The sequence below is a fragment of the Xiphophorus maculatus genome, chromosome 2 (genome assembly GCF_002775205.1).
Source record: "Xiphophorus maculatus strain JP 163 A chromosome 2, X_maculatus-5.0-male, whole genome shotgun sequence".
NCBI classification, from domain to species: Eukaryota; Metazoa; Chordata; class Actinopteri; order Cyprinodontiformes; family Poeciliidae; genus Xiphophorus; species Xiphophorus maculatus.
In genome coordinates, this window is record NC_036444.1 from 1,476,715 (window position 1) to 1,492,500 (window position 15,786).

General features: G+C 39.2%; 1 protein-coding gene across 8 annotated transcripts in view; it reads right to left on the bottom strand.

Moving 5' to 3' along the window:
* The window catches only part of LOC102225684 (FYVE, RhoGEF and PH domain-containing protein 4), a 60,153-nt gene that overhangs the window by 3,539 nt on the left and 40,828 nt on the right, over positions 1–15,786 (bottom strand). For 7 of the 8 annotated variants that reach the window (XM_023343916.1, XM_023343939.1, XM_023343925.1 and 4 more), the window contains 14 exons: positions 14,299–14,482; positions 10,248–10,638; positions 5,452–5,541; positions 5,214–5,359; positions 4,055–4,211; positions 3,839–3,977; positions 3,093–3,151; positions 2,861–3,007; positions 2,306–2,478; positions 1,442–1,472; positions 1,281–1,361; positions 1,061–1,186; positions 242–379; positions 21–164 (listed from right to left, as the gene is read on the bottom strand). In XM_023343916.1, coding sequence (XP_023199684.1) covers positions 21–164; positions 242–379; positions 1,061–1,186; positions 1,281–1,361; positions 1,442–1,472; positions 2,306–2,478; positions 2,861–3,007; positions 3,093–3,151; positions 3,839–3,977; positions 4,055–4,211; positions 5,214–5,359; positions 5,452–5,541; positions 10,248–10,638; positions 14,299–14,482 — 2,006 coding nt within the window. The remainder of the gene's footprint in view (positions 1–20; positions 165–241; positions 380–1,060; positions 1,187–1,280; positions 1,362–1,441; positions 1,473–2,305; positions 2,479–2,860; positions 3,008–3,092; positions 3,152–3,838; positions 3,978–4,054; positions 4,212–5,213; positions 5,360–5,451; positions 5,542–10,247; positions 10,639–14,298; positions 14,483–15,786) is intronic. The other variant, XM_023343920.1, reaches the window with a different exon arrangement.

A 15,786-nucleotide genomic window follows, 5' to 3' on the forward strand; every position in this document is an offset into this window, starting at 1 on the left:
TGTTGTTGTGTTTTTGTCACCTGTGGAGCTCCGTACAGGTAGAGCACCAGACACTCTTTCTCTGGGATCACACACCAGACCCGCTGCCACAGCTTGCCTCCTTTCTCAGAGTGCTGCAGGAAGCCTGACATGATGCTGCTGTCTGTGAACTGAGCCGCTTCGATCTGCACACAGGAGGCCAAACAGCTGAGAGTAATCTCACTGAACAACATCAGAACCAATCGGATCCATCCATCCTTACCTCCAGGATGCCCTTCCTTCGGCCCCCGGTGACCCCTTCTCCTGTCAGGATGGAGTAGCAGTCTTTGCAGACTTTGTTCACTTTGTAGTTGTCGTATTCAAGGTGTGCCTTGTTGTCTGAGCATTTCCAGCAAACCACCTGGAAGAACAGATCAGATCTCAAAATCGCTCTAATCGTTACAGTTTATAGTCCCAAACTGCTTACTTATGACATAATGTATCCATTTAATTAGCATTTTGATTCAGAATTTGAAGGTAAACTCAAGGACAGGACTGGATAAACCGAAAACTTTTGTTTTGCAGAATATTCTCTGTTAAAATTTTGATTATTTGAAATGGAACGAAGAAGAAAAAATAGCAGGAGGGAAGCGATAGATGTTTTTATTTTATGCACGACTGCGTATACTCGACTAATAATTTATGTCATCTGAGAGCAATGGAGCTGACGAATCAGCGCCATTGCTGCAGGAAGCAGAAACTGTCCAGAACCTGGGCAAACCGTTTAATAGAACCACGTTTCTGCCTTAAAACTCATTTTATTGTTTCTAGTTCTGAAGAAATGAATTTGGGGTTTTTAATTGCCTGTAAGCCAGAATCTAAACGCCTCCTTTGACTTTGAGCCACATCTAAAATAAAAACTTTTTCATCTCAGTTTATCTTGAAGATCAGCGGGAAGAGCATCTGTTAAAAATAACGCGCCTTAGCGCTAACTGGAAGTGAAACAGTGACGTTTATCACCAGTCGATCTCTGACACCAGATAATCAGGAAACATTAAATGTTCTTTAACTTTAATGTTTCCCCATTAACAGTTGAGCTTACATAACCGCAGGCTCTGCAGTGATGCCGCCGCCGTGTGATGGCGTTGAAAGGCTCCCTGCACTTCATGCACATCGTCACTTCATTATCACGAATCCAGCGAGGAGCCCGCTTCCCCAGCTCAGCTTTCTGCAAAACAAAGCAGTCAGCATGACAACCCAAAAATAAAAAAACAACAACAAGGCGTCAGTTCCTCTGAGAATGCTTTCAATGCTGCGCTAACCGAAACTTCCTCCACGTCCTTCAGAGCGTTCTTGAATGACTCGTTCTTCTGCTGGAAGATATCGATGGTCTCCCGGAAAGCCTGAGGGATAAGACAACAAATCAAACACGAGTTTTTAAAAAGTTAAGAAGAAGTAAAGAGGATGAGAGGCGTGTCTGTACCTTGATCCATCCCGCCTTGTCTTGCTCTGAGCTGAGGGGAAGAAAACAGGACAGAATATGTCAAACCAAAGCTGCCCAGAGTCCACAGTCAACTTTATTCATTTTGATATTAAAAACTCGGTAATTTATAGCATATATATGACAAAAACAAACGTTGAACATTTTCACAATATTCAATTATTTTCAGCTAAAAAAGCAAACTTGGAAAGAAGGAAAGACAGAAACGTTGAAGGACAAAATGAAAAGGCAGAAGAGACCAACAGTTTTTCACTGAAATAAAAAAAACATTAATTAACTAGTTGTGAGTTTATTGTAAATTTTCCACAAAAATAGTCACACATTAGACTTGAGTGCAATCTGGTTTAAGCAATGTCATAGTAAATTATGGCTATATAAAATATATGTCTGTGTATTCAAAAAGTGACCCTGACCCTCTATATAACAACATATTGTCATATTCTGTTATTCTAAAAACAAATTATATAATAATCTGAGCAAAAAGGATTTAGTTAGAATGACATTAATAATTATTTTATCAGCAGCGAGAATAAATGTTGCTTTAGGTTTTAAACAAAAGCAACAAGACCCCTTTGTACATTTCCACGATTTGCATTAATTATCATTATTATTATGTAATTACCATGAGATGTTTTTGCCAAAAGGTAATTACACCATAATTTCATGGCATCTCTAAAAATGTGTAAAGGTAACAACCTTTATACATGCAATTCATTAAACCCACATTCCTTATTAGAAATAAAGGCCGGATTCATCTATATAGTGATAAGTTTCCAGATTTTCACTAATATTTTCGTTTACTGAATTAATTACAGCCTGTGTGAGGAGCTGAAACGTTTCGCTCACCCGGCCTGGAGCTCCAGCATCCGTTCTTTGCCCGACACCTGGAAGGTGTGAGGATGATCCTCGTTGCTCGTTTCCACAACCTTCATGCCGTCGATCCCGATCCGGGTCCGCACCGTGTATTTGGGTCCGCCCAGGCTGAATTTAGGCACGCAGTACAACAGCATGTTGTTGAACTGGAGGCACAAAACACAGATCCAACGTTTCCACTCAGAGTGAATTATTGTTTTGCTAATAACTGCTTCATATCAATAACAGGAAAAATTCTGCAGGTTTTCCACACACAGAAAGGAGAGGCTAGCACAAAATAATTCACCGATTTACTTTAAAAGGAGAATATTTTCCTGTTGTACCCATTTTCTAGAATAAACACAGACAGTTTTTCTTTTGTCATCCACGTCATTTAAACAGAATCTTCTGAATGTGTGAATAGAAAATTGATTAAAATCAGAATCAAATCTCTAGACAATGAAAGATTTACATCTCTACTGTGTGTGTGTGTGTGTGTGTGTGTGTGTGTGTGTGTGTGTGTGTGTGTGTGTGTGTGTGTTTCCTCACCAGGAACAGGTATCTGTCCATGGTGGAGGTGTTCCTGGCGGCCAGCTTCATGATGTGGCCCTCCTTGATGAATTCGTTGGACGGATGAACGATGTCCTCCTCTTCACCCAGCATCTCGTAAATCTCCATCAGCTTCTTCAGGTTTTCCTGGACAGTTAAAGGAAATTTGCTTTTGCTCCAAGTTGGACAGATTTTCTACCTGCAGAGGCAGGAAATCTGCTCTGCTACTTACAGATTTCCTAATGGCGCTGTTGGAGTGGGTGGCTGCTGTGGCGATGATTTCTAATGATTCTGGAAAACAAAACTCGCATTTCAATATTTCCTTCTTCTTCAGAAACACATTCATAAACGGCAACAAGGTGGAAGAAACATCTGCTATTAATATTGACCCAGTGTTGGCGCTACTGCAAAGAACCAATCAGCTGCGACACCAGATCACCTACGGAAGGCAATTAGAGCCACCGAAAAAAAAAACTTCTGATTTTTGATTAAAGTCTTGAAAAAAATAAACATTTTGAGAAAAAAAGTAAAAAATTTGATTTGAAAACAAAATTTTGAAAAAAGCCTTATTCTTGAAATTGTGACTATCTGATAATTATGACTTTGAAAGTTTAAATATTGACTTTAATACTCACAATTAAGACTTTCCATCTTATAAACAACTTTAAAACTTAGAATTATGATTTTCAAAGTTGAAATGATGACTTTTCTTGAAATTATAATTCCAGTAGGCCTTTTATTTTTTCATTCATGGCAGAAATGGGCTTCCTTAAAGAAAATTACTCATCTGGCTGATGCCAATATGAGTGCAGATAAAATGCAACCCTTGCTTAAAATAATCCTCTGAAAGTGAATAAAGAATCCAACAGAAAAACGTAGAAACACGACCAGAAAGTCTGAAGTTCTGCTGATCAGGACGAGTTTGAATGTTTGTTCACTCGAGAAGATTCCAGCTGATAAATGTGGATTTTAACGTACTTTCTGCGTCGCTGCGGTCCGGGTCGTTCTGAGGAAGTTTCTTCAGGTAATCCTTCAGCAGCATCTCGTATCGGGGAACTCTCTGCACCGGCTCCAACATGTGATGCTGCAGCGTCAGGCTGCCGCAGATCTCCTGACTCTGTCCACAAACCGACAGGAAGCTTCTTAATGTCAGACAGAAACGTTTCCGCCCAGAGCGGAGCGGCGCAGGTTTACCTGGATCTCCTGAATGATGGCCTTGAACGGCGGCGAGCGGTCGGTCCACTGCTTCAGCAGCTCCATGGCCTTGTCGAAGTTCTTCACGTACTCAGCGTACATTTTGAGGAAGGGGGTGAGTTTCTGCAGGATGTCGCCGATCCGCGGTGTGGACGCCCTGCAGCGCAGCAGGAAGGATCAGATTATCTGACATCATTCAGGAGAACAAAAACCAAAGCATTTCCCCCCTAAATTAAACTGGATTTTAAAATGGCCAAAAATATGCAAAATTATGTTTTCATATTATTACTTAGTGAAGCTGAATTTCGCTCCAGATCAGATCACACTCAGAGTAATCGAATATATGTTGGTTTGTTTTTTAACAGAAAAATCTGAAGGCCGCCTGTCATTTTGACAGATTACAATTCACACCTCCGACCACCAGGTGGAGACATTTTCACCTTTACGCGCTTCGCAGACATAAATAAATCCGGCATCATAAAAACTAATATCTCCACCACATTTTATAAACAAGGGTCTTCAATGTGTGGAGCAGGGGCCATTTGTGACAAAAACTCAAGCACATTTTTTAATTGAGTTAGTTTCAGGGTCTGTAATTAGTTAATCACTTTTTAATTGGCAAAATAAGCAACATGTTCAATTAAAAACAGATTTTTTCTGCTAAATTATCAAATAAATAGATATATGAGCTGAACAACAGAGATATAATTTTTAATCTGTTCTTCAACCATCAGACTGGAGCAAAGTGTTTTTCTATCCGTTCATCTTTACAGAGTTTCATGGAGCTTGTTTACAAATGTAGATGCTAACATTAGCATTAGCTGCTACTTGTTTAGCATTGTGATGCTATTTTAGGCTTATATAGCTTCTCTAACAGGCTAACTCCTTTTAACACAACTTGAACACAACAAGCAATTCTTCTGGCGTCCAATCAGATCGTTTGAAACAGAAATTAACCCCCTGTGGGCCAAGAGAAGCAGCTTCCGGTGCGTCAGGTTAATATGCATACTAGAAACACACAAATACAAAGGTTCCAAGATGTAAAAAAAAAAAAAAGAAAAAAGAAAGGTGATTAATTGCGTTAATATTTTAAATTCCTGGCTCTTGCGTGTCCAGGTCTGTTCAGTTTCATGTTTTTACACGTTTAGCTGGAACCTACCATTCCCCCATGCGTTTCTCCAGATCAGGAAGCAGAAACTGGCTGTGGAAGGCGTGGATGGAGGCGATGTTGGAGAAGATGTTCTTCACCACATCCAGAGGGAAAGTGCCTTTATTCGCCTCCTCCATCATCTTGGTGCAGAACACCTGGACAGCCATGCACGCGGTTAGGGATCAACAACGTTTTTCTCTCTCGACTGAAAACAGAAGTGGGACGGAGATTTGGGCGAGTTCCTCACCTGGTCCAGCAGGTTGAGTCGGGCCACGTACGCCTTCTCCGTGTGCAGCAGCTCGCTGGCGATCTTAAACAGCTTCTGCTCGTTCGTCTCCTGAGAAGAAAGAAGACATTTTTATTAATAAGGACAGTTTAAACATCACATCCCCGCAGGAACCAGGAAGTAGAATCTGTTTCTGAAAGCGTTGCTGTGAGCCTACAGAACTGAAAGGACCGCCGGTCTCTCCAGCTGAGCTGGCTGCACTGATCAGCAGCCCAATGAGTTCTGGTTCTTTCAGAACAGGAAATGAAAACAGGGAATAAGGGAAATGACACCAGATAAAACAAAAACACCAGTTAACAATGAGTGAGAAGTCAGCTGCTGTCACAGACAACAAGAGAGGCCTGAATGGTGTTGCATTCTGGGACCTGAGATTTCATAAGATGCAGAGCCACAAAAGGAACCATCTTCCTTTTAAATGTTGGCCAGAAACCTGAGAACAACGAGTCACACACATAACCACTGGTCTGTCATGAACTCTCCGGTCAGCTCAAACACATTTTAATAAACATATCAGCTGCTGGCTTTATCGTTCAAACAAGACAAAACTGCAGCTTTTCTGCCATGAAACAGCAACAACTGGGACAGGTTAAGAGTTTTCACAGGAAAAATATTATCAACCGTCTTATGGCATCACTGCTGTTTATCCTGCTTTGTACATAAATAATCAAAGCACTTCATTAAACACAGCAAGAAATGATGTTGCTAGTTGTTCAGTAAATTCTTGGTGACTTGGCAAATTTACTTTAATAGTAGTAAAAAATGTTGGATTATTTTAGTGATCGATAATTCGTCACAGTTAGGACGGTAGCAGCATTTCCTCCTGATGTAACGATGGTCATGATGTCCAGACATGCATGTCTTCGTTTCTGTCGATGAACTGAAATCTTTCTGTGATTCTTTTGGAGTGATGGATTCTTCCTTCCAGTCAACATCGTTTCTCTGTGGATAATCGACCAGCTGTCTGACCAGCTGCAGCAGCTTCTTCACAAAGTTTTAGCCTTTTGCTCTGAGGTCAATCTGGGGTCACAGGTGGCAGTTAACCTATCAGATGTCTCCAAAGCCATGACATCATCATCTGGGCTTCGCTTTGTTGTATAAAGAGACGGTAATCATTCTGAAGATGTTAAATAAATCTTTCATTATTGTGAAGTTTGGTCTAATTAAACTTCAGACAGTGATAAAAATGTTTATGTATCTTTTTATATGGTTTTTGTACGTAAACACTAAAGTTCAGCGCCTGCCTGTGACGTCTTTCACTCATCTGCATCATTTGGGTGACTTCTCGCCTTTCTGCTTTCACGTTTTTTAAACACATTTCTTGTTTTTATACTTAAAAAATACATTTAACCACCATAAAATACAAGCTTGAACAAAGTAGAAGGAAATATTAGAAAATATGACTAATACTCTATGAATTAGGCAAGAAATGTCATCAGTTTCAGAGTGAAATCTGTGTCTCATAATTAACTTTAGAGCCAAGCGTTAACCCAGTGAACATTGATTGACCTCTTGGCTTGGTGCTAACAGGGCTAAACGACTTAAGCCTGTTGTTTACTGTTGCTGCTCAAATGCTTATCTGGTATCACTTCCACACATCCAGGTAGGTGAAGCATGGAGTCTGTTCTGCTGTGAAACCCAGTGAGGTTACTGGTTTCAGGAAGGCCTCCACATGAAATTCACTTTAAATTCACTGGAAAATTCTTCCTTTTACTTGTAAGTCAATCACAGACAATCCTCCCACAGCTGGCTCAGATTTGCAGTTCAAATAGTGAAAAATCAGATTTTTCTTCCATAAAAATCCGAATTTCTCCCCATTTTGTATAAAATCAACGTGTTTAAGTTCAAAAGGGGCATCAGTGGAGGAGAAACTGGATTAAAGTGAATGTAGGATGTAGGGGTGTAATATTGTGACAACAATAAAAGTAACAGTAAGAATTATTTCTTACTTATTTTTTAGGTAATTGCAATCACAGCCTCACAAACACAAACATTCATGATATGCTTCTTTAGGACACCAGCCACATAAAAAAGTTTGATTTTTTTCATTAAAATGCACAAAATAAAAGAATTTAATCATATTTTCAAATGAATTTCTGTTCATTGATACAGTTTTATGGAAAAAAGTGGAGAACAGCAGTAAAACAATAAAAGAACAGTTTTATAGGTTTTTAAACATCAATTGAAATTAATAGTGTCAATGATAAATCAAAATCTTATTTTAATAAGAAATTTATGATGGTTGTTGTTTACAAACAGCCGGTTTGCTGGGATTTTAACCCACAACCATCTCAGGTTTACAGAGAATGAGAAGATTTCCAACGAGGTGCAGCTGAGTGGAAGAAAAACGTCTCATTGAGGTCAAAGGTCAGAGGAGAATGGGCCAATCAAGCAGAAACTCTGAAGTTACAACATGTGGAGCCTTGAAGCAGCTGAGCTACAGCAGCTGATGACCTCACTGCTAGCGCCAGGCTAACAGGCTAACAGACGAACACGGCGGGATTTTCAAATCTGAGACTCTCAAATTACAGGACGATAAAACAAATGTTGGTTTCGAGTGACGATGGTCTTCTGCAGAAAGAAGCTCCAACAATAGCAGAAATGAAACAGAGTTCAGCATCGAGTTTTATACTAAAATATGTTTTACATAGTAAAAAAGGAATTGACTGTAATGAAAGAGTTAGCTAACAGAAAGCTGCACTGTTCAAAACAGAAACTGATTTAGGTATAAAACCTGAAAACAGCAGGAACACTTTGAAAAACAAGGAAGCTGCAGCTAGTATAATATTTAACACATTACACTGAGAGTCAAGACAGTAATTATATACAACTTATTTCAAAATGATCCGAATCACTGAACTCAGGTGTTTCGATCGTATAAATCCAGCCTCCAAACACGCAGACATCCGCTCAGGTCAGAACAGGCAGCAGCACAAAAACTGTTTGAGTTGTCAGACATTTGACATGAAGACCATGAAAACATCCAGAGTAAAGGTCATAGGTCACAGGCGAAGCACCTGGAACCAGAAACAACGAGTCGCTTTGAGGAGCTCAGGATTAGGACCACCTGTCCAACACCTCCAGAAAACAACTTGCTTCTCAAATCGGCTGTTTGTGGTTTTATAAGGAAGAGGAAACGACTGGATCTCCTAAAACCACAACAGCTGGGAGTCGGTAGCTGCAGAGCTGCAAACTTCTGGATTAGCTCAAGGACAGAGTGCAGGTTTCTTAACAGAATGGATTAAGATGCAGAAAGCACTAACCTGTCTGCAATGTGTAAAGTTTGGTGGAAGGAGGATCTGTTCTTCAGAGTTTAGTCTCAGACTGTTAGTTCCAGTGAAATGAACTCTGTCCAAAAAGTTTCTTCTTGCTGAAGCTTTCAGTTTCATTACAGCTGCCTGCCAACAGTTCAGGGATTCTCTTTCCTGTTCCAACGTTACTGAGCAGCAGAGCACAAAGCCAGACCCTTCAAGACTAGTGAGTTTGAAAAGTTTAATTAAAAACGTTTCATTTTTTAATATCCATCCATCATTTTCTCCTGCTTATCCGGGGTCGGGTCGCAGCTGGTAGCAGCTGAAGAAGGGAGGCCTTTTTTAATAAAAGAAATCCATTTTCTTTATCCTTATTTTAAAAAAGCTTCTTCAAGAACATCTTCTAATGAAAAACTGTTCTATTTTCTTTATTATATTATTACTTTGTACTTGTGTCAGCAAACCTTTCTAAAAGAAAAAACTATTATTTTTATTTATTTACATTTTTAATAAAATGTATTATTAAAAATACATTTTTAATAAATTTTTAATAAATTTAATAAATTGTTTATTTATTAAATAAACCATTTATTTATTTATTTACCATTTATTCATTTATTAAAAATATTCTGTTTTTCCCCTATTTTTTATTTTATTAATTTTTAAAACTTGTTTCAAGAACTTCCTTAATAAAAAACAAATTGTATTTTATTTATTAATATTTGTTAACATTTTGGTCAAGAATGCTATTTTAAATATTAAATTTTTTAAAACTTATTTTTAAGAAACAAACTTAAGTTAAAACCTTTTTAATTAAAAAAATACTTTAATTTACTATTTTTTTTAACTTGTCAAGATCTTTTAACTGAACCTCTTATTTCTTTCATTTTCTTTATTTTTTATTATTACAAACCTTATGAAATAATAATTTTTGTTATAACTTATTTTTATTTTACTTTTTAACGTATATCAATAACTTCAACAGGTTGAAAAATCCTGACCTGAAACTGCTAGAAACCAGAGGGATGAATTAAAACTGAGACTGTGAGCCTCGTCATCCCACATCAGTGTCTGACCTCATGAATGCACTTCTGGCAGACTGGTCGCTCATTCGCCTCATGGAAAACCTTCCTAGAAGAACTTCTAGCTTCAAAGCAGGAGCCAACATCCTCTGACCCACTTAAAAAGTTCAATGTAAAGTTTTGTTTAGGCAGCAGAGAAAGAGACGCCTCATATTTCTGCAAAATGCTGAATAAAACACAGGAAAGTCATTTAAATACTTAATTATAACAAATTCTGCTCAGATTTCTCAGTTGTGTTTATCCCTGAGCAGCAGATATTTTTAATCTCCTCAGATAACTGCAGGTTCCCGGGGGGTTTGGTTGCCAGGCACAAACTCAGCAGTTCAAATGTTCGACAGAGCAGCCCTTCACCAACCACCAAACAGGCAGCTTCCCCTCAGTCAGAATGACTGACTGTCTGTGCTTAGTTTGTAAAAACAAAACCTACCTTTTGCTCAGAGTGTCCCTCTTCACTCTTCTGCTGAGTTTCTGTTGTTTTCTCCCTGTCCTCATTCTCAGCACCGGTCCTGTCCGAGTGCTGTGAAGCTGAATGATCGTCCACCTCATCTGGTCTTTCCAAATCTCCGTTTACGAGCTCAGCAGTCTCTGTCCTCACGCTGTGGTGCGTCTCCTCCTCCGTCTCCTTGTCCTGCTCCATCTGTGCTAGCACCCCGTTGGCCGCTGGCCTCTTGGCATCCTGCGTCGCGGCTGCCGGGGACGAGAACTTCTCCTGAATCTTGCTGATGTCGGTCAGCTGGCAGACGCGGAGAGCCGAGCTGGAGCTGGACACCTTGCTGGTCTGTTTGAGCGCCGAGCCGTCTCTCTTGTTGTCTGCGCTGCTGGAGGAAGAGAGCAAAGGCGAAGGAGGAAGTGTGTCAGAGCGCAGAAGAAGTTACAGAAGGACTTTCATTTAAATAATACAGTCAAAGGAGCCTGCAGACGGCTGTTGGTAGCTGACATTTTCACAGCCAGTGTGGGGCTCGGCGGCGAGCTGCATGAGTTTGCACGTGGGAGTCAAGAGTTAAAAATAAATCCAGGAGGTGCACTAACTTCTTGCGGTGGCAGAGGAAGTGTAACAGAGGTACAGTAATAAAGAGGTGTTCCCAGGAGGTACAAGCTGTCCTACTTCTACACAAACCTACTTTCCTCTGAGCTCAGAAATAAATGTAGAAAAGGTTTTTAAAAATGTTTGAGTCCAGCTGCTCCACATCCTGCAGCTGCTTCCCCGCCTGAATGAATCACCTGCAAACAGCTGCTAAAAATCTCTTCAGATGATCTCAGCTCCTTTTTAAAAACAAAAGTCGCTTTAAACTCCTTTACGTGCGACATAACCTTTACCGATACAACAGTTTCTGTGTTGCAATGAGCATTACTGCTCATGAAAACAGGAAGTGTGTATAAATAGAGGAACAACAGGCGGCTGGTGAGCAGTCTGCATGAATCAGTTGTGTGCTGCATGCCACCTGAGACCTACTACAGTCTGACAGGGTGAAACCAGAGACACAAAAATAAACCATAAGTATCTGCTGTGGGAAACGTGTGAGATTAAAACATGAGCTCCTCTGCTCTGTGTTTCAAACTGTGGGTGACGGCACCGAAACAAACAAAACGAGAATGAAGTTTCACTTGTAGGTGTGTTAAAAGCAGGCCGGCCGGCAGCATGTGAGTCAGATTAGGACATTAGTGGTTAATTCTGCTCTGAGAAGTTGTGGGTGTTTCCTTTCTTTGTTCTGCAGCGCTGCAGGTAATCCCCGCTAGCAGCAGTGGAAACTGAGGTGATTAACTTCAGGAGCAGAGAAGGTCTGCTGATGTTCTCATAACCTGCAGAAAATAAACAATAAGAGTGATTCATTCTGAAGCTCGTCTGAAAACTACAAGACAGTTACAGGAGAATGAAATGCAGGGTGCTCAAACTGTGGTGCATGTACCAGTGGTGGCACGCAGACTCACGTTAGTGGGACCAAAATGAGGTTTTGCCATTTATACTAAACAACTAAAAAGGTGAATGCAAAACTAATTAATGGTGAAATATTGGATTGTAATTGTGGGCTGGATACTTGCACCACATAAAACTGATTCTTCAAAAAGATACGGTCTCACATATATTAATAATTTGACATTCTTGTGGTGTAAAATCTTCTTATTGCATCAAGGTGTAGCCCAGCACTGCCCCTCCCCAGCCTGTTGCTGCACAATCCCAACGTTTTACTGTTTCCTCAGTGGTACTAAAGGCACGGTTGATTAATTGGAAATCAGGGCCGGGACTTTGAAGCTTTATCTTTGATGAATTAATTACAGAGATTTAAAAGCGTTAAAAAAACACATTTAGCTGGAGTTTGTTTTTGTGTTTCTGGTACGCCCGAAAATCTGACGCACAAGCTAACAGCAGTGATGGAGCAGTGTTCAATCAAAAATTACCGATATTGATCGATAGAAAAGGTTTATATCATGATAAATTGTTAACAGTGCAAAGAAAAAGTCTAGATTGGTTTTATGAAATCCAGTTTTCCTTAGGTTCAAAGACATCATTTTTGTCTTTCAGGCAAGTCTGCAGCTAGAATTTAACGGTAATTTACCAAACGCTGGACGTAGCAAAAACTGAAGTCGGAACCAAACGGCCGTTTAGCAGCTACAGCAGCTCCTACCTTCGTCTCCTGGGTTTAATCCGGCAGCAGTGAGTCCTGCTCTCCGCCGGCTGAATGGTGACCAGAGTTTCCCCTCGCCTGAACAAATCTCCTCTCATCCCCTCGCTAACGCTTCGCCTGTCACACAGACTAATCTGCTGCCGTCTGAGCTTCACTCATCCAGACAAGCTCAGGACTTTCATCTGACGTCGTCTGCTTTCCCTTTTCTTGAAATAAACTCAGGCGTTGGGAAAGAAAAACTCTTCTGTCACTTTGATTACGACAGCAACACTGAGGGTTTTTATTACAAAAGCACCAGAGGGGCAAAAATGGAGTTAAACAAGAAGAACTGAGCAGCATTTCTGCAGTTAGATCAGGAATCTGAGGCATTTATTATCCACAGAGACGTTTTTATCCTCATTTTAACTACATAAACTCCTTTAGAGCCACAAATGTTCCCTGATTTATGAAAACTAACAAGACCTTTGGAACCACTTTACAATACCTTATGAATGGCTAGTAAACAGTCCATAGCTGTGTTTTATTTTTTATTCTGTAAACATTTTATAAAGCATTAATTACAAAACTTAATTAAACATCTCAGATTAATCTGTTAGCACAATGAGATGTAAAGTGAGGCTGAAATTTGAGGTAACGAAGAAGGAAAACTAAATAGAACGTGTGAAATTCGCTGATTCCAACTAGAAGATTCACATCTGTGTGGAAACGGCTTGGTTCAAAGGTTTTCTGTTTATTTTGAGCAGATTGAGCTGAAGAAACTGTGACAGATAAAAGATTTTCCTGCTTTATTGCTGGTTTGTTTTTCAAAGTTTTGTTATTATGAATATGTGTGAAATTAAGTAACAGATCTAACCAGTTAAAACAGGTTTTAATTTGTCTGGTGCGACTGGATCAGGAAGCCTTTCGTTCAGACAGTCTTCACTCCTGATCAAATGTTCCCCGATTGCCAAAGTTTGGCTGAAGAGGCGTTTTTAATTCCAGTTTACAGTTTACAGAGCGAAGATTCATCATCCAGATCAACAGCAAACCTTTGAGAGATTTCCAGTAGGAATTTGAGACGGTGCGTTCAGGTCACAGCAGATGAAATGTTCATAATTTAATCGTTTATTTCATTGTTTATTTGTCACTGAGGTCACAGTCAATGTCAGCGCAGAGAAAAAGTTACATTCATTCATCTGCCTGATGTGATGGCACAATGCTGATTCTCATAAATAAATATCAGTTTTACGTAGAACAAAAAGTCTCCCTAAGATAGATGTGGATGTTTATGATGGACAACATTTTATGATAAAGTCCTTTGTTTACAAAATCTCACTGTGCTGACAAGGTCATAACTTAGTCTGAAATGTTGAATAAATGTTGAATGCAGCAACTGTTTGCCTCGTTATTTGACAAGAACGTTTTATTTGGCTCTTAACTAATGCATTATTAATGATTATAAAGTGTTTACAATTTAATTAATAACATATCTGTAAATATGTATTAGCCATTTACAAAGGGTGCTTTATTAAATATCAAACATTTTCTCCTATTTTTAGGTTTCAAATAAAAAAAAATACTCAAATCGTTTTGAGGATGGATATATTTTCTTCTGTTGGATGTTTGTGGATAATGATGTAAAAAAAAAAGGAAAAGCAAGTAAGAAAAATAGATCAAAATTAATATTTCTGGTCCTGTTAGTGTCATAAACTGGTGGAAAACCAGTGAAATTATTCCATAGAACGAACTGGAAAACTGATAAACCTGTATTTGTTATTTAATCTATATTTAAATCATTATTAAGAGGCGTTTTGGTTCCTCCCCCCATATTAGGGCACTTCCTGTTGAAGCCCAGAGAGAGCAGCGAGTCAGTACCGGTTCTCCTCAAAGCGGCTGATCAGGTCCGACACCTTGGACGGTTTGACCCTGTCGCGCGGCGTGGTGGTCGGCTTTCCTCCTCCGTCCTCCATGATGAATCTCAGCGGGGATTTCTGGACGCTGCCCAGCGGCGGCTGCAGAGGAGACACTGGACTCAGCAGGTGCTCCGGCTTTGGCGGCACTAAAGAAACAACAACAACAAAAAAACATGCCTGAGTCCTGAAGGATGCATTTATGATTTCCACTGGAGGAAATATGAAGCTGCAGTTCCACTCTGAAGCTGAAGAGGGCAGCAAAATCTACCCTATGAGACGACGGCCTTACCTCTCAGATTCTTTTCTTTGTCTTTTTTTTGCCACATTTTAAATACTTCAAATCAAATCAAATTAATTTTAATGAGACAAACATCCAATCCAATTAATTTTATTTACAAAGCACATTTAGAAAACAATATGTTTACCCCAAATGCTGCACATTAAGGACAGATAATTGTTTACATCCCTGCTGGTGTTTGCAGAATCACCTGCTGTTTTTACTCATTTTTAAATAACATTTCCACTGTAAGAGCACATCTGTACTGTAAATAGTGTTTTTTCAATGCTTAATATACATGAACATTATAAGCAATTTTTAAAACGTGATCCGACTCAGTTGCCCATCCCTTGTATCATGAGCCCCATATGCCAATTTCTAAAAACTGCACAGTACTTTCTGTTACTATCTGAATCTGTACTTTCTGTCTATTATTATAGCATTATTATTACTACTATTATTATTATTAATTTTGTTAATCTTATTTCTTTATATATTTTTTTAACACTTTCTGTGCTTTTTGTGTGAACCTTTATATCTGTATATCTGTTGCTACACCTGAATTTCTTCTTTTTTATTTCTATTCTAGATACCAAGAAAATAACTGTAAAATAAAAATATTAGCAGCAAAATAAGGTGTACTAAAAACACTACAGAAATTGTAAAAAAAAAGAAACAACAAACAAACACACATTGTATGAACAGCCACTGAAATCAAGTGAGTTTTTAAGAGACACTTAAAAACAGCAACAGAAAATGTTTGTCTAATATTTTACTTTAAGAAAACTGGAGTAAAAATGAGAGCAGTTTTCTAATGATGGTTTCTTTTATTAATGGAAAACAAATTTATCAAACCAACCTGTGTTAAAAAGTGTTAAGAAGTTGGCCGGCCTCTCCCTGAGGAGGCCGGCCAACCAGAACCACTCCAAGATCCAGGGCTGGATTTACAAGAATCTGGGCCCTGGGCTGGAATCTGTTTTGGTGCCCCAGTAAAAGAAACATTATTTTGTTAATGTAAATTAGTTTTTGTTCTACAACCAGGTTTAAACTGATGATACTAATTGATGACGGTAAGTTTAAGCCGTCCCTTGGCCAGTAGATCCACATTTTTGCAGAATGTCTGCAAAGGACGCATTAAAAAAGAAGGATAAAAAAATCTGTGTGCCGGTTTCT